General features: G+C 48.6%; 1 protein-coding gene across 2 annotated transcripts in view; it reads right to left on the bottom strand.

The window, feature by feature from the left end:
* PARP1 (poly(ADP-ribose) polymerase 1) overlaps positions 1 to 17,423 on the bottom strand; it is a 39,829-nt gene extending 22,406 nt beyond the window's left edge. Inside the window, exons 1-7 of one of the 2 annotated variants that reach the window (XM_060091352.1) lie at positions 17,131 to 17,423; positions 12,547 to 12,712; positions 7,231 to 7,346; positions 5,716 to 5,930; positions 3,997 to 4,096; positions 2,033 to 2,149; positions 1,226 to 1,402 (exon numbers count right to left, since the gene is read on the bottom strand). In XM_060091352.1, the coding sequence (XP_059947335.1) occupies positions 1,226 to 1,402; positions 2,033 to 2,149; positions 3,997 to 4,096; positions 5,716 to 5,930; positions 7,231 to 7,346; positions 12,547 to 12,712; positions 17,131 to 17,250 (1,011 nt within the window). In that variant the 5' untranslated portion in view covers positions 17,251 to 17,423. Of the gene's footprint in view, positions 1 to 1,225; positions 1,403 to 2,032; positions 2,150 to 3,996; positions 4,097 to 5,715; positions 5,931 to 7,230; positions 7,347 to 12,546; positions 12,713 to 12,799; positions 13,068 to 17,130 lie in introns of those variants that run through there. The other variant, XM_060091353.1, reaches the window with a different exon arrangement.
* Positions 17,424 to 23,963: the final 6,540 nt, after the last annotated feature.

Here is a 23,963-nt window from a genome sequence, read left to right as displayed (position 1 = left end):
TGGGGGCAGGATCCCTACCCATGGTCTGTAAATCCATGAATTTGCATGGGCAGCAAGCACTGTCCACCTGACAAAATGTCTTGCACCTGTAGGTACCGTTTTAAAATAACCCTTTAAAAATATACATAGATGCAGTGCAACTGACATACAAAATACTAAACAGTTCACATCACGATCTTACTTTTTTCCTAACCTAAGATATTAAAAGGGATACAAATACCACAAACGGGCCTGTAACAATGGCATTCTCAGAAAAACTGGGAAAATATTTCTAGAAGAAATGGGGAATCACTGTAAGGTTTTAAGGGTGGGGAAAGGACAAGGTCAGACTTGTTGTAGAGCAACCGAGCAAGCAAAAGTACAGAGATACGTATACAGTAATTATGGTAGTGAACAGAGAGGGCAAGGAAAGAGTGAGTGGAAGGGGCAAGCGGGAAAGTGGAGTTCAGCTCTGGGTGCTGAGGTGATAGTGCCACCAGGGCCCACAAGCAGCAATTATGGAGCGCTTACTATGTGCCACTGGTCCAAATGCTCAGCCACCCGGGGAGAAGGCACGGGCGGTGAGGGAACTTGACGGATATCAAATCCCAAGCCCAGGGAGCCCACGACAGCCCCAGGTGGTGGGGCGCCAGCTCGCACCGAGTCTGAGGGCACAGGGGAGTCCATCCAGCAGCCAGCCCCCCAAGACACTGCTGGCTCCCCCAACAGTGCGGCTCCAAACAAGGTCCCCCAACTGAGGTTTTTTACATTCTGAGAATTTGAGAGAGAGAGAGAGAGAGATCAACAGGAGACGTGAACTCTGGACCCAACACCCCGTCTAGCACCAAGGCAAGGAAATATCTTGCTCTGAGAAACACTCTCCCATCATAAAGGCAGGAATTACCTACCATTTGTTCACCACCTTGTGCCCAGAACAGTGCCTGGCAGAGGGTAGGCACTTGATAAACAGAAATAAAAGTAACTCACGGTCTTTGCAAGCAAGAAGATTTTACACCAGTTGGACAAACCTGTGCTCCAGCTGGAAGTGCTTTGGTACTACATCTGTGTAGTTTGCAAATGTACAGAACCAAGGACATAATTCTATAATCTGATTATGAGGATGGCCCCGATGTAAAGAGGTCTGAGAAACTGCTCTGCAGTCGTGGTGACCTGGAGTGTGGACAAGCCCAGAAGATGGGACCAGGTTTTTCTGCAAATATATCCCAGGATCCACACCCCCACTTACCTTTGGGGTCACCCACTCCTTCCGGTTGGGCGTCTGTGTCTTGACCATACACTTGGTCCAGGCAGTGACATCCCCGGTACAGTAATAGGCATCGCTCTTGAAGACCAGCTGGCCTGAGCATTCCTCGCATGGAAGGAGGGCACCGAACACCATGCCGTCGGCCACTCGGTCCAAGATCTGAAGCCAGTGAAGAAGAGAAGCAAGTCAAGGAGGAGAGGGGCAGCTACAGGAGAGGACATTTACCAATGTGGGATGAAGAACCTGCACGGACTCCACTCGCTAAAAAAGAAGGGAGGGACTGCCCTGAGGTTCCTAACATTCCCCGGAGAAGGCGGTTTACAGTTGGAGCTTGCATTTTTGTGCTTTATGAGAACTTACTTCCACGCATGAGGGGTTCCTGCAGCTCCCCTTTCCCTCGGTGACTTAGAAATAAAGGGAGAACCCAGAACATCCACTGTTTCTGCACCAGAGGGACGGCAGGGCAGGGCCTGCAGGGGAGACAACCCTCGCAGCCCTCGGGAAGTCTGTGAGGAGAAGGCAGCAGAGAGGGCTCCTCGGGCCGAAGTTTGTGGCGTGAACCCACGAGGCAGATGTGCAGCCCACCTCGGTCCTTGAGCGCCTGCCCCTTCCTGCCCCCCGCAAGCGGCGACCTTGATGGCGATGACCATGCAACGCGACTATGGAATTTCACGCCCGATTAATACCCGCAGGTGTTCACCCGGAGGGCCTCCGGCACTCCACCGGGACAGTGACCGCGCACGGCCTGGCCGCTCGGCTCGCGGCGCCCGTAACACAGAGGCAGCTCACCGCAGACTCCCCGGAGGGCACTTGCTGCTTGTTGAAGATGAGCAGCTCTTTCAGGTCATTCGTCGAACATGCTTTCTTTAGCTCGTCCTTGATGTTCCAGATCAGGGTGTTCTGGGCCTGTGCACGAGAGCCAGCAGCTGAGAGACCAGCTCCTCTCAAAGAAAGAAACACCCAACTGGAGGAAGACTCCACCCTGGCTCGCTTCTGCCTCTAGTCACAGCCCCGCGCTCAGCTGAGCTGCCCCGGGGCTGCTGCATCCCCAGGACCGCGCTCCCAGCTCGCGGCCGCGGTGTCCGCTTGGGGCGGGGGCGCTCAGGGAGGGCCGAGGCAGGTGGGGAGGCCGCGGCCCAGGCGCCGGGGTCCCCGGAACCAGCCCCTCAGAGACAAGTCCCAGGACACCCAGGAACGCGCCCGAAGCACCAGGTTCATGTGCCCCAAGACCCGGCCCCTAAGGGAGGAAGGGGCGGCTCCTCAACAACCTGAAAGCCAGCAGCAGGGGCGATCCCCAAACACCTCCCACCTCCTCAATACTCAGTAGCGCAGAGGAACAGACTTAGGCTCCTCTGAAGATGGAACTTTAAACCTCGGTGGTAACATTCATGCAGCGCCTACTCTGCGTGGGACACTTTTCACGCCATCGCACGCACTCTCACGACCACCTTGGCCAGCAAGGCAGTAGTCTCCCGACGTCAGAGGCGGGGCAGGGAAGAGCGTCCTCCCGTTTGAGGGTGGTGGGCGAGTTACTCATGTCTCAGCCTCAGACCCCCACCACCTCTGCAAAACAGGCAAATGCCGGCCCTCTCTGCACCGAGCGAGGAGGAGTTAAATTCGCTTGACAACGGTCATCACACACGCGCCCTTTCCCAGTCTCTGTAAGGGCCTCTCGATAACATCCTTGCCTGCAGTGCCACGTGCTGGGCCACCGGTGACGGAGATGAGGGAGCACGAGGCAAAAGTCTAAGGGTACAAGGTTAGATCAGAGAAGCAGGACTATCTCATCTGCGCGACCAAGGACGGGAGGCCAGCACAAATGGGTGTGCCAGGGTGGGGACCATGGGCAGCGTTCCCAGCTTGCCTTTCTTTTTGCCTCTCAACACTGGAGACGGGGAAGGTGGGCACGACGGGCAAATGCAAAAGAGCACCCCAGCTCCACTGCAGCTGGGGTTGGCACCGAACTGACACATTGTTAGTTGAAGGACAACCACACCGAATCTGTGATTCTTATCAAGCAGCTGGAACCACACCAGGACTTGCTCCTAATTTTTTACACCACCGGCAAAAACGGAATACTCACGTAAGAGCACAGCAGAGGGCTCGTGGAATTCACGCTCCCAAGAAGCGACTGACTGCTCTCCCCTAGTTTCCCGAACACTCACCTTTTTCTGGTTAACAATTTTTACTTCGTTTCGATACACACGTAACCAACACAGTGACGAATTTCTCTGGTCAGTGACCGCTGACCTAACGGGCAGTTTGCTCCTCTTAATACACGCCTTTTATGATTATTTTTTTTAACAAGAGATTTTCATTAAAGAACACGGAACTTCATCTCTTCCAGCCATTGTCTGTGCCAAGAACCTGTGGCATCCTTGAATTCAATACGCCGTTTCCAACGTGCTACAGGTCCGGGAGGCACAGTGATGCACAGCGTGGCTGAAGCATGACGTGCCCATCCCAGCGCGAGGCTGCTGAGCGGGAAGCGACAGCTCAGCTCCTGCCGAGCCCGGCTACTGCCGCTCGGGCGTCTAGAGCCCACTGTGGGTGCTTTCACATAAGAACTGTTGCTTTGTGAGGAGGGAAGAAAACCTGGGGGAAAAGCCAGGCTATTTAACAACAGCTATGAAGTTGGGAATTTTTAAAGCTCTCATTAAGCAGGACACACGCACCTCCTTGAACTTTCTTCCCAGAATGAGGAAGAGAGGTGAGACTGAATGGCGAGAGGAGACGCCCAGCTCGGGACTCACCTTGAGGGCCTTTTCAAGCTTACTCTCCTTGTCTTTTTCTTTTCTAGATTTCTTCTTGGCCACTTCCTCCATTCCATCCACCTCATCGCCTTTTCTCTTTCTGAAAGAGACAAAGGATGTAAGGGAAAGAACCAGAGCCATTAAAGCCCTGAAAGCCAACAGCTTTGGGACACAGCATCCTAAGGCCATTCTCATGAGGCTCAGCCAGGCCCTGCCCACTGAGGAGCTAGCCCTCTGCTCAGGCAGTGTCTGTGGCTGACGTCATCCATTTCAGGAAGCACAGCTGCCAGGAGGGGCCAGCGGTCCCTCCAGGGCCTTGGAACAACCTGGCGCAGCACAGATGAGATGGCCTGGAAGGTTCTGGCAGGGACTACGCCAGAGGTAAGACCATAACTGAGGGCGGGGACTGCAGAAAGACAAAGCATCAGTGCCAGGCGCTGAGACTTTCAATCTAAGACACAGGGCTGCTCCTGAGGCCAAGAGGCTGTTCTCAGACCGGGGAGGCCGTGCTGCCACTTGAAGCCCAACAAGAAGCGGTGGTCTAGGCACTGCCAACCAGTCTGCCTCAGCTGGGTCAGCCAACGCTGCCAACGAAGATCAGCAGCATCACTCCTGACCTAAGAGAGGGCGCTGAGGGTCATCAGTAGGCCCTAGAAACAGGGCGGGTCAGCCACGGTGGTTAATACTCACTTTCAGCCATCACACAGGCCTGAGATCAAACCCTTGCATTTTTCCTCATCCGTAAAAACAGGGAAAAGAATACCATCTACTCTGTAGCATCACGGTGATGGTTAAATGAAATATCCTCTGTAAAAGGCTTAGCATAGTGCCCGGCGTGCCAAAAGTGCTCAACCAATGCTGGTTGTTACAGCATAAATGTGAGCCTGTTCACTCCTACACTTACACCCCATATCAAAGCACCCTGAGGCTTTTTAAATGTGTGGGTCCGACTTTCCAGTTTTCTTTCACATTCCAGAGCCACGTGTGCGGTGCAATAAACTTGTGCGTTTTGAACTGAAATACTGCGCGAAGGCCGCCTGATGATGGGGATGTGGGGTCACCCCAACCCTACACTGTCCAAGGAGCACAGTGTACACCACAGCCCTGCCACGCCCCCCTTGGTGGGCTCGTCACCAAGCAACTAGACTGGAGCCGAGGGACCGGCAGAGGGAACACAGGAAAGAAGTGCCCACAGGATCAACATAGACCTAAATGTTAGCACCGTATGAAAGCCATACCATTCTGAACTCTCAACCAGATAACTTATCGACCGCCCCCTCCCCCATTTCAAAATGGTCAAGATTCTCCCAGCGCCGTTCTCAAGAGAGACCCAGAAACACAGGGACGCATCCACACACGAGGACATCGGGGGGAAGTGAACGTGGGTCACGCAGGGGTCAGAGGAAGGGTGGCGGTGGTGGACTCCAGCCAGGGGAACGCTCAGACGGAGCAGGGGGAAGTGGGATTTGCTCTCTGCCTGTCCACGGAGGTCGGATGCGGGACAGGGAACAGACCACCAGCAGTGGCAGGAACGCGCACTGCAGCTTCCCCAGGACTTCCCTGCCGTGTCCCCCACCGCCTCAGCTGGGGAAGGGGCGGAGCTCTGCTGCTTCCCAGCGCCTGCACCCCCAGCTTTCTGACGGGCAGCCAGGGGAACGCAGGAGTGATATGGACTCTGGGCCTGTGTGAAGCCCCCACCCTGCCGGCCCCGGCACCCACCCTTCACTCTTGATGCCCGGGAGCTGCCTCTTCAGGGCTTCCTTGTCCTCCGCGGCGAGGAGGCCGAAGCCCTTGAGCTGGCTGGCGCTGTACTCAGGCCGGAAGCCCAGCTCCCCTCTGTTCTCAACAAAGCAGTTCGGGTGGTACCAGCGGTCGATCATGCCTAGCTGGGGCTTCTCGGGGTCCAGCATCTTCTTGGACAGGCGCACCTGGCCCTGCAGGAGAATCCACATGTGTTACCAAAGACAGACAAGGAAGGATGGTCAAACATCGGGGGGCCAGGGGCGACCAGGTCCACACTGAAGGCAATGGGAGGGCTGCTGGGAGGTTTTGGCTCTTTTATGCCACCAAGGATTGTGTTTCCCTCAAGCCTCAGCACCCCATTTAAGAAGGGGTCAAGTCCAACCAGCTACCCGACTACCTAGCTGCCTGGGCAAGTGAGGAGGTAACAGCCTTACCCTGAGGATGTTCTGCTGACCTGGTGCAGGCATAAGAACAATGCCTGGGTTGCTCTGTCGCAGGCTCAGAAGGAGCCAGTGCAGACCCCAGTTCTAGCAGGGACTTTCTGCAATCCCCCCACCCAGGCTCTTCAGTCTCTTGACACATAGGAAGACCCCCTAAAATGCAGTAAGAAACTATCTATAAGCTAGAATCTAGTCCTGCCATCCTCCCCAGGTTTACAATTCCCAGGCCTGACGTTCCGCGTGAGTTTCATGCCTGTGAGCCCAGATTGGAGACCTCGGAACAGGACCTACTCCACTTCAGGCCGAGCAACACGCAGCAACACACAGTCTCGGGCGTCCCCTCTGCAACCTTAACTTTTGCCTCAAATTCTTGTGGTTGAAGGTAGCTGGCAAAGATCTAGCAATTTCATGGTTTTCCTTTCTAAACACCCACTGACTCACCTCAATTTCCTGTATAAAACCAAGGATGCAGAAACCTTTCATCGATGCCTTGAATTAATCAACCAGCATGTTTACCTAAGATCAGAGCATCTTGGGTAATGAGGCTAAAGGGCACAGGCCAACCCCTCCACCTGTGTCCCTGCTACTCAGATAGCTGTCATTCTGCTAGACCAGCTGTCATTCTTCAGGGACCAGAGTTGGTAGGGAAGGGTGGTTAATGAAGTTCCTGTTAAGAGGAAGAAACCTGGAGGCTCACACCAGGAAAGAAACACACTCCTTAAACTTAATGCTACCATAAAACACAGCTTTCCCCCAGCCACTGCAGCGCCCAGGAGAGAGCCCTTGTGTAAATGTTTTTCAAACTCTCCCAGGTCTCCTAAAAGCAGGTGCAGCGACGTACATGGGCTGGACCATGAATAATCAGGGCCAGACCTGCCTGGAAGAAAATTCACTGTCATCTCCTGTCTCTACTAAGATCTTCACTTTATTTTTAACCACTAGTGTTGAGCCAGCACCCAAAGCCCCTATTTTTTCTTTTCTTTTGAGATATCCGATGACATCCAACACAAGAAATCCAGAAAGTCAGACAGGTGAAGTCCAAAGCTCTCACCTTTTCTATCTTCTCCATGCAGCCCTTGCACGTGCTTCTGTTGGACTTGGCGTACTCTGCCGCAAAGTCGCCCAGTGTCTTCTCCGTCTTGCTGCCAACTCCATCTTGGCCTTTGCCTGAAGCATGAAACACAGCCACGCTCATTTCAGCGGCCTCCGCGCAGCTCCAAGGAGCCCCTGTCCTCCTCCTCTACCTCTTGGGATTCCTCTACCAGGACACCTTGTGTTCTGGGTGACCACAGCTGGTCCATCTCATCTACACTTGTTTCTAACCATTGTGGATGGTTAACAGAGGTTCTTTTCTGGCAATAAAATAAAAAAAATTTCTCAGACAGCCTTCTGGAAACAGCACAATGTTAGCTGGTGGTGGTCTCACTGTCCCCCCCTCTCCATTTCCTCTGTAGCCCCCTTCTTCACTCTGGAAAGAACCTAAGTGCTTACTATGAAAACCTTGTACCATACTAAATTCCAACACTGCCTTCTAATTTCCATTACACTTTCATTTATCAAAGTTGAGTGATGAGTTAAAGGGAGTATCTTGATATAGGAACAGATAAAAGTATATGTAAGAATTAAACATGTGGCGCTACAAGGATATATTGTACAACACGGGGAATATAACCAATATTTTATAAAGATAAATGTAATATATTACACGAGTCACTCTATTGTACACCTGTAATTTATATACTATTGTACATCAACTATACTTAAACGAAAACAAGAGAGCTGACAAACAACAACAAAAAAACAAAAAACCTCCATAATCAAGAGAGAAAAAAAATTAAATATGTGGTAAGGTGGCATTCCTAATTAGCGGGGAAAGATTGAATCATTCAATAAAGAATTTGGGGAAAAATGGCCAACCATTTGGGACAAAAACTAGATTCTTTTCTTATATAAAAATAAACTCCAAGACCGAATGTTTCTCTCCTAAGATCAGGACTAAAGCAAGGCTGCCTTCTCTTACCACAGACAACACCGTACCGGTGGCTCTAATACGTGCAGTAGGCAAGAAAACGAAACAAAATGTGTAAGTGTAGAAAAGAACAAGTAAAGCCATCTCTATTTGTAGGTGACATGATGGTAACTGGGATTAGTCTTAAGAATCTACAAAAAAGCTACTAGTACTGTTAAGTGAATTCAGCAAATTTGCAGAGCACAAGGTCAATATAAAACATTTCTATATATTAGCAATAAACATACTGGAAAAAGAAACTAAAGCACACTACTATTTAAACAACATTAAAATACACAGAATACTTAGAGATAAATTTAATAAGACAATAAGACATACAAGATCTCTCTCTACACTGAATCTACAAGATTTTGTTGAAATTAAAGAACTGAATATCATGTTTATGGACCGAAAGACTAAATTTACTAAGATGTCAATAATCCCCAATTTGATCTACAGATTTGATGCAATGCCAATCAAAATCCTAGCAAGCTTTTCTGAGGGAGAAATTGACAAGTTTACCACAAAATTTGTAAGGAGATGACAAAGGACCTAGAAAGGTCAAAATACTATTGAAAAAGAACAAATTTAGAGGAATTACACTACAAGACTTCATGACTTACTCTAAGGTTACAATCATTAAGACAGTGGAGTAGCATAAATCAATGGAACCAAATAGAGACCAGATACAGACCTATCATCAACTGATTTTGATACAGAAGCCAGTCTTTTCAACAAATGGTGCTGGAACAAAATAATAGCCACATGGAAAAAAAACAAAAAACGTGTGCCTCACACCTAACACAAAAGTTAATTTAAGATAAATAAAATTAAATAATTTAAGATAAGCTAAAACTACAAAACTCCCAGAAGTTCTGGAGCATATCCTTCAATGACCTTAAAGAGTAGGCAAAGATTTCTTAGGAGACAGAAATTACTACCCCAAAAAGGAGGAAAAAAAACCACACACAAAAACAACAAATTGGACTTCATCAAAACGAAAAACTATTGTTCTTCAGAAAATGTCAGTAGGGCTTCCCTGGTGGCGCAGTGGTTAAGAATCTGCCTGCCAATGCAGAGGACACGGGTTCGAGCCCTGGTCTGCGAAGATCCCACATGTCGCAGAGCAACTAAGCCCATGTGCCACAACTACTGAGCCTGCGCATCTGGAGCTTGTGCTCCGCAACAAGAGAGGCTGCAAGAGTGAGAGGCCCGCGCACCGCGATGAAGAGTGGTCCCCGCTTGCCACAACTAGGGGAAGCCCTCGCACAGAAACGAAGACCCAACACAGCAAAAATAAATAAATTAATGAATAAACTCCTACCCCCAACATCTTAAAAAAAAAAGATTTCACTAAAAAAAAAAAAAAAAAAAAAAGGAAGGAAAATCTGACACACACCACATGAATGCACCCTAAAGACATTATGCAGAGTGAAATAAGTCAGACACAAATGGACAAACATACTATAAGCCAAACATAAAAGGACAAATACTGTATGATTCCACCCATATGAGGTACTTAGAAGTAGTCAAATTCATAGAGACAGAAATAAGAGTGGTTGTCAGAGACTGGGGGGAGGTAAATGAGGAATGAGTGTTTAATGGGTATGGAGTGTTAGTCTGGGAAGATGGCAAAGTTATGGAGATGAATGGTGGTGATGACTGCATAACAATGTGAGTGCACTTAACACCACTGAAACGTACACTTAAAAATAGTTAAGATGGTAAATATTGTGTCATGTATACTTTATCACAAGAAGAGGTGACTGAACATTAAAAAAAGTTAATACCTAAGGTAGAATCCCACTTCTGAAGGAATGAAAACACACAAACACACACGCATCAATATTTGAATAGAAAATAATTTTCGAATAAGACACCCGCAACATTAATGATAGTTCTCTCTGAATTACAGGATCTGGGACGATTTAACTTTTTGTTCTCATCAACAGCCTGGAGTCACAACAACAGGTTAAACTGGGTCAGTTCACAGCAAGGCAGAGAAATGAGAATTCAGTCTCAGGAGATCTCCTTCAAAAGGGGACAAAAAAAAAAAAAAAAACTGTTTAAAATTTAAAGGCGTCTCAGCAAGTTTGCGGATGCTGACAAACTGACCAAGGCTTATATGAGAGGCAGAGGACCCAGAATAGCCAATACAATATTGAAGAGGAACAAAGTCAGGGGACTGACACTGCCTGACTTCAAGACTTGCTAGAAAGCTATATAATCAAGACAGTGTGGTACTGGTGAAATACACAAATTGATAAATATGCCAGAATACAGCCCAGGAGTACACCCACACACATACAATCAACTGATGTTTGAGGAGCAAAGGCAACACAATGGAGAACAGCCTTTTCAACGAGTGTTGCGGGGACATCTGGGCATCCGCATGCAAAAAAATTTAATCTAGACAACAGATTAAACCTGTCACAAATATTAACTCAAAATGGATCATAGGGGCTTCCCTGGTGGTGCAGTGGTTGAGAATCTGCCTGCCAATACAGGGGACACGGGTTCGAGCCCTGGTCTGGGAAGATCCCACATGCCGCGGAGCAACCGGGCCCGTGAGCCACAACTACTGAGCCTGTGCGTCTGGAGCTTGTGCTCCGCAACAAGAGAGACCATGACAGTGAGAGGCCCGCGCACCGTGATGAAAAGTGGCCCCCGCTCCCCACAACCAGAGAAAGCCCTCGTACAGAAATGAAGACCCAACACAGCCAAAAATAAATAAATAAATAAAGCAGCTTTCATTTAAAAACAAACAAACAAACATTGTTTTCTGAATAATACTGTGTATCACTGATTTGTCTCAATAGTACTCCCACACCTAGTCTTTGGGGGAAAAAAAAAATGGATCACAGACTTAAATGTATTGATAAAACACAAAACTATAAAACTCCTAGAAGATAACACAGGAGAAAATCTAGATGACCTTGGGTATGGTGATGACTTTTTAGATACAATACCAGACCTAGTACATGAAAGAAATAATTGAGAAGCTAGACTTTATTAAAATCAAAAATGTCTACTCTCTGAAAGACAGTGCCGAGAGAATAAAAAAGACAAGCCACAGACCGGGAGAAAATACTTGCAAAAGACACATCTGATCAAGGACTGTTGTCCAAACTATATGAGGAACTCAATAAAACGAACCTGATTAAAATTGGGAGAATATCTGAACAGACCCTTTACCAAAGAACATATACAGATGGCAAATAGACATGTGAAAAGATGCTCAACATCATATGGTACTAAGGAACTGCAAATTAAAATGAGATACCATTACAAACATTTTAGATTGCCAAAATCCAAAACATTGGTAAAAAATGCTGGTAAGAACGTGGAGTAACAGGAACTCTCGTTCATTGCTGGTGGCAATGTAAATGGTTTGGCCACTTTAGAAGACAGCTCGCAGTCTAAACATACTCTTACCATACAATCCAGCAACTGTGTGCCTTGGTATTTACCCAAGTGAGTTGAAAACTTAGGTCCACCCAAAACCCTGCACATGGATGTTTATAGTAGTTTTATTCGTAAGTGCCAAAACTTGGAAGCACCCACGGTGTCCTTAAATAGGTGAATGGATAAACTGTGGTTACCTCCCGACAATGGAATATTATTCAGTGCTCAAAAGAAGTAAGTTATTGAGCTGTGAAAAGTATGCAGGAACCTTAAATGCATTATTACTAAATGAAATAAGCCAATCTGAAAAGGTTGCATACTGTTTGATTCTAACTATGTGACATTCTAGAAAAGATGAAACTATGGAGATAGGAAGAATGTCAGTGGCTGGGAGAGGGAGGGATTAACAGGTGGAACACAGAGGGATTTTATAAGGGAGTGGGAATACCCTGTACGCCGTTATAATGATTGATATATGTCATTATACATTTGCCCAAACCCATGTAAGATGTACAGCACCACGAGTGATGACTAATATAAACTATGGACTTTGGGTGATGATGTATCAGTGTGGGTTCAGTGACTGTAACAAATGGACCATCTGCTGGGGCATGCTGATGGTGGCGGAGGTCACGCCTCTGTGGGTACATGGGAACTCTCCGTACTTTCTGCTTAATTTTGCTGTGGACCTAAAACTACTCTAAAAACTACTACTCTAAAAGGTCTATTAAAGACAACAACCGCAACAAATGTAAAGGCTACATTTCAAGCATCTGGAGAAATAATATCCTGCACCAAACAGAACACTGGGTCACTGAGGCGCTGCTGAAATGACAGAGGGGTAAGCTGAAGGACCTTTTCTTTGCTGCCACAGAAAAGCTTCCCCTCCCCCCGACAACCCAGGAAGCTTCGGGGGTTGGGGCGACCCCCGCACCCTGCCCGGTGTGCACGCACCCGTCACTCCTCCAGCCTCAGCCGTCTTCTTGACCTTCTGCTGGTCGTCCCAGCGGAGCTCGGAGAACCCATCCACCTCGACGTCAGGGTGCCGTATGGAATGGCCGACCTTCCAGAAGCAGGAGAAGTGGTACCAGTGTGGGACTTTTCCGTCGAACATGGGCGACTAGAAGGGCGGAACCAGAGGAGGAGAAAGAGAGTGAGCCTCAGGCCCGGCCCTCAGCAGCTGGCATCCTAGCCCCCTTTTGCTTACCTGTAAACCAAGGGCAGCCTCCTCTCCACTCCCCGACATCGCAGGGGAAAAGCTGCAAACGGATGGGCAATCAGCACCCACCCCTCAGCTATGAAAGCTGCGCGCCTGCTGCCGAGCCTGGGGACAGGGACCAGGACATCCCTCGGGGCTGACCGGCATTTCGGCTAAGAGTTCAGCGTACTGTTACCAAAGTCGCTGCCGTGCTTCAGTCACAGGCTCAGCCCAGAGCTCGGTGAGGGCACGGGAGACGCAAGTCCTGCGTCCCGCACGCCCACACGCGGAGAGGCGCCACCGCCAGGCCCGGCCGCAGGGCCCAAAGGGCTCTGTGCACTTAGAACAATGCGGAACAAGTCCCAGCTCAGGCGCCGGGCCGAGCAAATGTGTCAGAGAAGTGTCACGCTGGCAGCGAGCCACACAGATGTGCGTGGGATGAAGGATTTCTACGAGGGAGAGTGAGAGGGACCGGGCGGGGGGTGTCACCTCACCCCCAGCAGCTGGGAGGTCCCTCCTGCCCCTCACCAGCCACCAGGGGACACCCTGCAGTTGCCTCCCTCTGGGGAACCAGCACCCTAATTTCACAGTTGCATGGGGGTGGGGGTCAGACAGGCAGCAGCTGACTCAGCCTCAACTTGAAACAGTGACCACAGTTCTTTCCACTACACTGCTCGGCAGGAAGAGGTACTTAAAAATATACAAACGGTCTGACCGGAGCAAGAGAGGCCCCAGACATCTGCTCTGATAGAACATAAATCCAAATGTCAAGCAGATGGCATAAAACAGCATTAAAAATAAATACCATGCAGAACTTTCAGGATGGAGTCGTGCGGACAGGGGAAGTACTCTGAAAAAGCAGTGACAAGATCTCCCAACTGGCCCTCTCCTACTAGGTGAGCGGCCTCTCTCTGGATTTAATATACGGTGTTAAATAAGGTGTAGGGTCAATAAGGCTGGGGCACAAGGACTCTTCAGCATCAAGCAGCTTGGGTTTACAGCAGCATCAGCTGTTCCCTGGGCCCAGAATGTGCCCCAGCCCTACCTGGGGCGAACGGCACTTCCTCAGGTCCCATAACACCCCTTCCCATGGCCCCCCAGAGTCAAGATCCATTTGGGTTATTATTTGATCAATGTCTGTGTCCTGTGTCGGGTTAGAAGCTCCCAGAGAGGCACGATGCCTGTCTTGCTAGCAACCGGCAACGCCCGCTCACGGCGGGCACTCACACAGTGTCTGCGGAGCGCCCCAAGTCTGGAGGGAAGAGGGAAGAAAGGTGGGATGGAGGAACTCCTGCCGTGGAAAAGACGCTCCCTCCAAACCTGAGACAGCCCTCCCCACCCCCAACCAGACGACAAACGGTATTTCAGAGAGTAGACCTGTGCCCTGGCTCTCAAACTTTCACCAAGGCAGCTGACACCTCGTTAAGCGTCTGGACGGCTTGTTACCACATCTGTGGTGGCCTCGACCTGGGTCTTCCTGCCCTGGGACCCCTGTCTAAGTCTGCTCTAAGAGCAAAGGGGGGCATGTGGCTCAGTGGCTTTGCCCCCACTGGAACTCATGGCCGTGGCATTTCTTCCTGGCTCTGCTGGGGCCCGACACTTGCCCCTTAAACTTCGGTCTGGGTGCCATGCCCCCAACCACTGGCTCACTGCCAGGCACCAGAGAGGAGGCCGGCACAAGGGTGTACTCACAGCACAGGCTTGGGGGACTGTTAGGGCTCCCGTCCTCCCGCAAAAGAGGAAAGACCCCTTAACCAAGGCAAGGCTTTACTTTAGAACTTAGGACTGAGAATGATACAGCCGTAAGGGAACTGGACCAAGGGCACAAGCCTACTGGCTCCACTCGGCAGCTACCAGGCTCGAGCAAGCAGCAGAATCCTTGGCTGTACACTCAGCAAACGTGAGCGCCTACTACACACCAGGGTCCTCCTCACCCAGCCACTCTCAGTCTGTTTCCAGAGAAACGGGCCATGAAAGGAGGCCACACCACAGCCACCCTACCCCGCAGAGAGCGGAATGACCACTACCACGAAGAAAGTCACCATGCAGTTTGCTGCAGGCCCTCCCAAGAACACCAACAAGTCAAAAGGCTGGAAGGCCCAGTTCATCCCCTCGAGGCTGCCCTAGGGCATGCCAGCTAAAGTATCAGGTATTTGATACACAGAGAACAATCCTCCCATACAAAATGTAAGAGAAGGTATTTAAATCCAAGGGAAGTGGGGCGGGGGCGGGCGGGCAAGAATGGCTTCTTTCTTTCTGGCCTTCACCAGCTCAGCCTCCAAGACCAACGTTACATTCTGAGTTAAAACCCCACCCCCAATTGCAGTTAGAGAAAACCACACTTAATTTTAATAATAATTTCCTTCACTATCAAGAAGGATCCAGAATGTTAGACTTTCTTACTGCCTGGACTCCGATAGAGAGAGCCAACCCACCTCTTCATTCCTCACCAGTGTCCCTGTCTTCACACACTGGCTGGACTGAGGTTTTCTGTCTGTCTTTCCCAATAGAACACGGTCATCTTTAGCTGTCCGGTGAAGGCTATGGATGTCCCTTTCTCAGACTAACATTTTAAAACGCATGATAAAATACACAGGCTCAAAAAGGAAATCAATTATATTGAAATAATTATCAAAACATTTAAAACGTTTACTGGGATACAGTAATCTACAAGCTTTAAAGCATTAAATAACGAGACATAGTACCCACTTTAATAACTACTGTGATCTTGTAGCGATGAGTGTAAGTGGTTATTCTAAGAAATCCCCAACAACTGTAAAGTGATGTGAAAATAACAGTAACTACTACTGATGACAAAAATCACAGGTACTGCTAATGCGCCTTTGCTTTGCAGGTTACATTCATAACTGTAGGAAGTAATGAATTGTAACTTAAGTCTAGTGAAGATAGGGATGCATATTTTTTCTCACTGAAACTCATGGACCTCTTGAGTTCTATCTGCTGTCCCACAGACCCCAGGTTAAGAGCCCCTGCACTAATAGCAACTTCACACGATCGGCGGCCCAAACATTAGGGTGAAAAGATGCTCTGCAGGAGATACAGCGCCTCAAATGGTAGGCCTTGCCCACTTCTCCATCCTCAACTTCCTGCCACTTCTGTGGTGAGCTCCCAGCTTGGGCACATCATGCCTAGGCAATAGCTCCATCAGGTGGCACCCACCCCTGCACAGCAGTGTTTACCAGTCATCACCCCTTTAACCAAACTGGAAGCTCCCAGCGGTGGAGTCTCTCCTTGTGCCCCAACACAGTGCCCAGAACCTAGCAGCTGCTCAGCGAGTGTTTACTGAACGAATAAGTATCATGTGCCAGGTACTGGGCTAGGTGGCCCTGAGGCTGATTCCAAGATGACAACCTCAGTCCCTGCCATAGTATGAAATGAGACAGCCTAAGTACACTATGGTGCCCACTCCCCTCCAGCCAGTAACTGCGGCAAATCCAGCAGTACCATCCGGTCCCGTAAGGAAAATCAAGTTACCTTGACCATGAGCACTAAGCTTGGATAAAAGCTTTCTGTTGGGAGTGGGGAAGACAGGGCAGGTGGGAACCCTGATTAGGCAGGCAGACGGGAGCTGAAGGAGGCAGGAACCTCCAGACACACTACCTCACTCCAACACCCCTCCCGCCATTGGGCAAGCCTCAGGGACCACCGGAGGGAAATCCCAAATCTGTCAAGAAGCCCAGTTGAGGAACCCCAGGAGCCACTCTTACTCAAACCAGATAGCTGCAAAAGCATCAGGAGGACGTGTCTCTGAACTTGGAAAGTTTGAGGAAAATGTTAAACCGTAAATTAAGCCAAAAGTGAATGCACTGTACTGAAATGACACCAACTTGCATAGTTTTGCATAATTAAAAAAAATGAGAGTGAGTGGGTGTTGAAATGATAGCCAAAAATAGATTAAAAAAAAAAAAAACCCTCACTTGCCAGTCGCCACCATCAATGTAGGACAAAAATCTTCCAGAATAAGGTAGGTCAAAACCAGACTAGCTTCAAAAGACCGCGCGTACGTTTTCTTCCCAAGGCGAATGGCAATAAAACAAACCCAGAAATAAGGACAGAAGCGGCTGCTTATTTTTACAAAGTAAAAGGCACCACTAGCTCCTGACCGTATTTCCCGGGCTTTTGCTGCAAGATCAGCAAAACCTTTCAGAAGGGTCCACCCGGCGGGCCGTACACGGGACGAAAGGAAGCAGCTGCGCCCGCAGGCCCCGCGCGGGCTCGGAGGGGCCGGCCCGGCCTGCAGCTCCCGACCAGCCCTCCCCCCACCCTCCCCGGACGCGCGGAAGCCCCAGCCTCGCACAAAGCGGCCTCTCCGCCCGCACCTGCACCATGATGGCCATCCGGAGCGAGTCCTTGGGGATGCTCTCGCTGCATTTCTTGCAAGAGGCGCGCCCGCTCTTGGCGTACTCGACCCGGTAGAGCTTGTCCGATGACTCCGCCATCCTCCTCCTCGAGTTGCTGCAGCTCCGGGAGCCCGACGCCGCTACCTGGAGACCCGCTGCTGCTACCGCCGCCTCGCCAGCCGCTCCACTCCCCGCTGACGCCCGAGCGTCTAGAGACGCAACCACCGCCGCCTCCGAGCACGCCGCGTAGGCCACTCGCCGCTCCGGATAGATTGCTGATGCCTGGCGGCGGGCACGCCCCGGCGTCCGCGCTCACGGGGCGGGGCCGCCGGCGCGCGCGCCCCCTGTCGGCAGTGGGGCGGCGTTTCCCCGGCGCCTGAGGCTGCGGGAGCTAGACCCCGGCTGCTGCGGACCGAGGGCTTACCCCAGGCCTGTAGCTCTTTGAAGGACGAAGCGCTACCCCTTTAACCATTTGTCCCCAGGAAGGCTTACGTGCTCTCACAACTAATTCCAGCCTCGTCCCTTTTTAATACGTGTATCCTCTCTCCCCTGAGGGCGGACAGGTCTGGAAGGCGCTGGGCTGGCTCGGGAATGTGGTTGATCTGCCAAAGAGAGGTCAACCTGGGCTGGCCCTCGGCGGACGTTATAACTGCAGTCCGCAGACCGTTGGGACCCAATACTAACTGAAATCTAGCATCGCCTTCATTATGAATTTTAATGCATGGATACAGATTCTGGGAGTCTTAGCAATACCTGTGACTTTGTCAGCAATAGTTAGCACAGGTGCTTTCCTATCACTTTGCGATTGCTGGAGAGAACTCAGTATTAAGCTCATCACTACTTAAATTGCAGTAGTTAAGAGACCTGCTGCTACTAGATCTTGTTTTTTAATGTAGAACTGTGTTTTTATATAACTGGTTTCTTTTAAAATTCTATGCATTTAATTTTATTCATTTAAAACATTGTAACAGAGTGTGCTGTCTTTGAGACTATTCAGTTCTATAGAGGACAAGAAAAATAAACGGGATGAATGAAACAAAACTTGTTAAACAGAGAGGAGAAGAAGAAAGCTAGTAGCTTTTGAGACATGGATGCTGAGTAAGCAAGAAGGTTGTGGGACATAGGCAAGAAGCTTAAGTAGTGACCTGTTAGATATGTTGAAGATAAATAGAGTTAAGTGGAATATATGATGGAACAAATAAAAGAATTTTACTTGGAGAGAAACCAAAAGGCATCATCATTCGACGTCTGGGTTGACAACTATGTCCTCCCTAATGACCACTCACTGGTGATAACGCTATGGTCCCATTCTGGCTCCCCTATGCTCTGCCCAAGAGTTGCAGATAAAACCCACATCTGTTCAGCAGGCTGATTGGCAATCTATGTTTGTGGCCAGGCGTAGTTGCCCCTCTGTCTTTCTGATAGATGACTGTGAGTTGGCTCCAGATACTCTCTGTTGAGTAGCTTTGGGCATCCTCAGCTCTGGTCTTCATAACCCCACTGTCGGTGGGGTTGGATGATGAAGCAGAGAGACAGAGAGAAAAAGAGACAGAAAATGAACATTGCATGACCCCAGGTTTAGATGGTGTGCTCCACCTCACCTCTAGCCTGTCCTGTGTATGTTATGCACCCCATGTTGTTCCCTGCTACAGGAAGTTTCAATTAGGTGTTTCAGATGGATTTAATAAGCCCCACAATTCAAGCATCTTAATTTGGTCTGTGGGGCTTTCTGTTTTGTGACTTAGATAACTTGCCTGATAGTGTATCTAGAAGCTACCATTGCATTTGAGATCCACAGACTTCATTGGATTGACAAATGGGTCCTGGGTGCACACACAAAGGTTAAGAATTCCTGCCCTACATATATCCAGACAAAACTATAATTCAAAAAGATACATACATCCCTATGTTCGTAGCGGCACTATTTACAATAGTCAAGATATGGAGACAACCTAAATGCCCATCAACAGATGAATGGATAAAGAAAATGTGTTATATATATATATATATATACACACACATATATATATACACAATGGAATATTACTCAGCCATAAAAATGAATGAAACAATGCCATTTGCAGCCACATGGATGGACCTAGAGATGATCATACTAAGTGAAGCAAGTCAGTAAGAGAAAGACAAATACCATATGATATCACTTATATGCGGAATCTAAAATATGACACAAATGACCTTGTCTACGAAACAGAAACAGACTCACAGACATAGAGAACAGACTGTGGTTGCCAAAGAGGAGGGTTGGATTGGGAGTTTGGGATGAGCAGATGCAAACTTTTATATATAGAATGGATAAACAACAAGGTCCTATTATATGCCACAGGGAACTATATTCAATTTCCTGTAATAGACCGTAATGGAAAAGAATATGAAGAAGAATATATATATATATATATGTAATATGTATAACTGAATCACTTTGCTGTACAGCAGAAATAATGCAACATTGTAAATCAACTATACTTCAATTAAGAAAGAAAAGAATTTCTGCCATAGAACACTAAGGAGAGCCAGGTATATTCTACTGCCTACTTGATATTTCTGTTTGGATGTCTTATATATATATATATCCAGTGATGTCCAAAACCTCCCCTAGTACTTTCCACCACAGGAAATGGTCCATGGTTCTCCCCGTTGCTTAAGCCAAATGCCTTGGAGTCAACTTGACTCCTTTTCTCTTTTGTTCCACATCCAATCCGTCACTGAATCCTGACTTCCATGACCTCAATAGTTTCTCATCACCTTCCCATCAACACAGCACCACTGTCTGGACCGCCATCATCTTTTGTGGTTCCGAGACAGTCCCTTCCCTGCTGGCCTTCCTGCAGTCTTTTCTCCCCATGGAAGCATGTGAGGTCACTTTAGATCTCAACCTGTGTTACTTCGACATTCAAAACCTTCCAAAGGCTTCTCATCACACTTGGAATAAAAGCCAGAATTCTTCCTGTGGCTGAATCTGAGCCCTGTCTGCTACCCTGACTTCACGGCCTCCGTCTCCTGGGGGCTCCAGCTGCCCCAGCCACACCGGCTTCCTGCCTGTTCCTCAAATGCCACAAATTCACTCCCACCTTGGAGATTTGGAGATTTGCGTTTACGTTTCCAGGAACAGTCTTTACCAGTGAGTGCAGGGCTCACTTCCTCTCTTCATTCAGCTTCTGCTCACACATCACTGTGATAACCCCAGCTAAGATGCTTCGTCTGCACGCCATCTTCAACTTCTTGCCCTGCTTGTGTGCTTCTTTGCACTTATTACTCCTAAGCATATTTCATACACATGTATATGTTTATTGTCTGTCTCTTTCACCAAAATGTAAGCTCCACCAGGGCAGGGGTTTTAATCATTTTGCATGTAGTAATATTCTCAGTGCCTGGAACAGTGCCAAGCACTCAAAATATATATATATATTTTTTGCGGTACGCGGGCCTCTCACTGCTGTGGCCTCTCCTGTTGAGGAGCACAGGCTCCGGACGCGCAGGCTCAGCGGACATGGCTCACGGGCCCAGCCGCTCCGCGGCATGTGGGATCCTCCCAGACCGGGGCACGAACCCGCATCCCCTGCATCGGCAGGTGGACTCCCAACCACTGCGCCACCAGGGAAGCCCCACTAAAAATATTTTGTTGAATGATTGAATGAATCCACATTTGGCACTTCCTCTGCACAGCCCACCTGTTTAATAATAAGGTTCCTTCACACTTATATAGATTTTTGTGTTTTACAATGGGCCTTCCCAAACATTATTTTGTTTGCTTCTCATTATAATGCCGTAAAATAGTCATCTTTTTTCAAAAAACTAATAAACTATTATATTTACTTAGAAGCATTCAGGCTGTCACAAAACGGTTACAACTCCCCCAACCCCTAATTACAGAGTAAAATTCAGTAACAGAACAATTATTTCGTATAAGCTGCATGAGAGACAACTGAAAAAACGACAGTGCCCTATATAATTAATTTGTCCTGTGCACCTACAAGAACCTGCTTTGAATTCCCATGCTGGGTCACAACCTGTATACAATACCAGGTAAGGTTAGTGGCCTTGGAAAATATCACCAGGACAGGGTTGTATAAAAAATTATTTGGGAATTCTTGTTAACAATAACCCCCCACCCCAAAAAGGGGCAGTTTAAAAGAAAATCTTACCCAGCTTTACATTTCAATTCTTTTTTAATTTAAAAGGAATGAAAAAAAAAAAAAAGAATTGTGTCCAGGGAGGTTAAATGCTTAATAGACAAGAAAAAAAAAATGCTGCCCTAGAACCACTTCATTCATCATCATCATCTTCAACTTTGTTGTCTTTATCTTCCTCTTCCTCATCGTTCTCTCCTTCTTTCTCTTTCTCCTCTACCTTTTTTTTTCTTGTCTTTTTTTCTTGGATCAGCCTTGACAGCCTCCTTTTTTTTTTTTTTTGCCACATCAGCTTTCCTTTGGCTCAGGACGCAGCAAGATCTTTTCGGTACTTTTCCTTCCTCTGAACGGACTTCTTTTCAGGCTGCCTGCCATCCGCAGCACTGTCACTCACATCTCTCCCAGTTTCTTTGCATCATTGCCAATAGACACACCAGGATCTCCTGTGGTTTGGGGGTGGTACTCAGAAGACGAGAAAGAGGCCATAGGAGGCTTTTTGGGTGGTTGAAATCCCTGAACTTCTTTTCGTTTCCATTTTGGGAGGAATAAAAGTTTTCATTTCTGTTTTATAAGGGGCCTTGTCCACTCTTGACATTCCTCCAATTTCCTTTCTCTTTGGCAGACAAAGCTTTCCACCTTTCTGAGCATTTTAAAGAACATCTTGAGAAGTTGACCGAAGCATCTGGATGGTTTTTTCCTGAGCTCCTTCCAGCATGTTTGCCCAGAGTGCCTATGATGCCATTTGGCCTCAGGCTTTTTAGGACCTCCTCTGCCCGTGTTTAGTTATTTTTCCTCAGGGAGGCACAGAGTTGCTCGGTGCCCCTTGCTCTCACTTGCCTCGGCAGTGTCTCTAGGTATTTTTAATACCAGTTTTCATGTAAGAACAGGAACCCGACAGGTCTGGAGACTTGCTCACCCCTCGGTCATGTAAGCCTTGTCCGCTGCCTCTCCTGCTCTTTCCTCTCCCTCCCTCTGCCGTTGTCTTCACCACCTCGCCCCGCAGCATTATTCTTCTCACCCTCTTTCAACATGTCCATTGCCAAAGTTATCTTTTTTAAAAACAAGTTTGGTCATGACTTCTATCCTGCTCAAACCCCTCTGTTGAATCCCTGTATTAAAACTTTCTGATTATACGTGACAGAAACCCGGCTTGAAAAAAGGCCCAAAGGGGGGTTTCAGGAGGGGGTACTGGGGTATCTACAGAACAGAAGGAAGAATTAACTAGACCATGGGAAGGACTAAATGCAGATGGACAGCAGAGATGGTGGGATCTAGGGACTGAGATGCCTCTGGGACTCTGTCTGCTTCTTGTCTCTGCTTCTCCAGAGCATCTTTCTTTTCTTTTCTTTTTTTTTTTTTGCGGTACACGGGCCTCTCACTGTTGCGGCCTCTCCCACTGTGGAGCACAGGCTCCGGACACGTAGGCTCAGCGGCCATGGCTCACGGGCCTAGCCGCTCAGCGGCATGTGGGATCTTCCCGGACCGGGGCTCGAACCCATGTCCCCTGCATCGGTAGGCGGACTACCAACCACTGCACCACCAGGGAAGCCCAGAGCATCTTTCTTATAGGAGACCGGCTTCTGCCACATACGGCAGAGATCAAGGCCACCGATGTCTCTTGACCTCCCCTTTTTATGGCTCCTACCACCAGGAGGAGGGTCTTTTTTCCTCTGTTTTGCATAAGACATTCCGGTTGAGAATTCTGATGAAACCATTGTGGGTCAGATGCCCACCCCTGGACCAATCAACAGGGACCCAGAGGTACAGTCATGTAAGAACATGGGGGCTTCCCTACAGCCATGTGGATGGGGTGAGGGATGTCCCCAGAGAAAGAAGGGGCTAGGCAGACAATAGTCACTCCACTTTGCTGAACCAGATCCAGACAGCTGATGGCCTGAAGGCCACATTTGGCCTACGACATTGTCTTGAATAGGCTTAAAATTGTTTTGAACTATTTGTCAACATTTCAAAACCTGGATATTTCTCCTAAAAGCCTGGATTTCAACATATTCCTTGAAAGTGTTGGAATGTGAGATCACTGGGCCCTTACATTCTCACGTGGCAACAATTGGCTGGAGCTGAATGGAGGTTGCTCATTTAAATGGGGTATTCAATTGTGGCTGTCCTTTGACCTCTTGCTACTTCCCTGTTGTAGTTATCTATTGCTGCATAATCAACCACTCAAAACTAAGAGGTGAAAAACAATAAAAGTCATTTATGATCATTGCCTGTCATGTTTCTGGGGGTTTGCTGGATTCAGCCAGGTGGGTCTCACCCAGGGTCTCAGGTGGTCGCAGCCAGAGGCGGATGAGGCTGAAGTCTTCTCAGAGGCTTCCTTTGGTGGCTGCAGCTGGCTCCTGGCTGAGATGTCAGCTGGGGCTCTCAGCTGAAACACCTCCACGTGGCCTGGGCTCCCTCGCAGCATGGCAACTGCCCTCCCCTCTCCGGGCAGACTCAATCCTGTGCTCAGTGCTCTGGGTTCACTTTTTAAGTTACATGCTTTCATTTTCAGGTAAGAAAACGAGGTCACAGAGAGATGAATGGATGTGCTTAAGGTCACCTGGTATTCAAGCCAGGAAGAGAACGGAACCTCTGCCTTTTCCCTCTCAGTTTACAGGTTAAGCTGCGGTCTCCTCCATCCTTGTCTCGGTGCTGAAAGCTCTG

The sequence above is a fragment of the Mesoplodon densirostris genome, chromosome 2, assembly GCF_025265405.1.
Source record: "Mesoplodon densirostris isolate mMesDen1 chromosome 2, mMesDen1 primary haplotype, whole genome shotgun sequence".
In the NCBI taxonomy this organism is placed as follows: Eukaryota; Metazoa; Chordata; class Mammalia; order Artiodactyla; family Ziphiidae; genus Mesoplodon; species Mesoplodon densirostris.
Note: the sequence above shows the minus strand (reverse complement) of the source record. Positions and strands in the feature narration are given on the sequence as shown.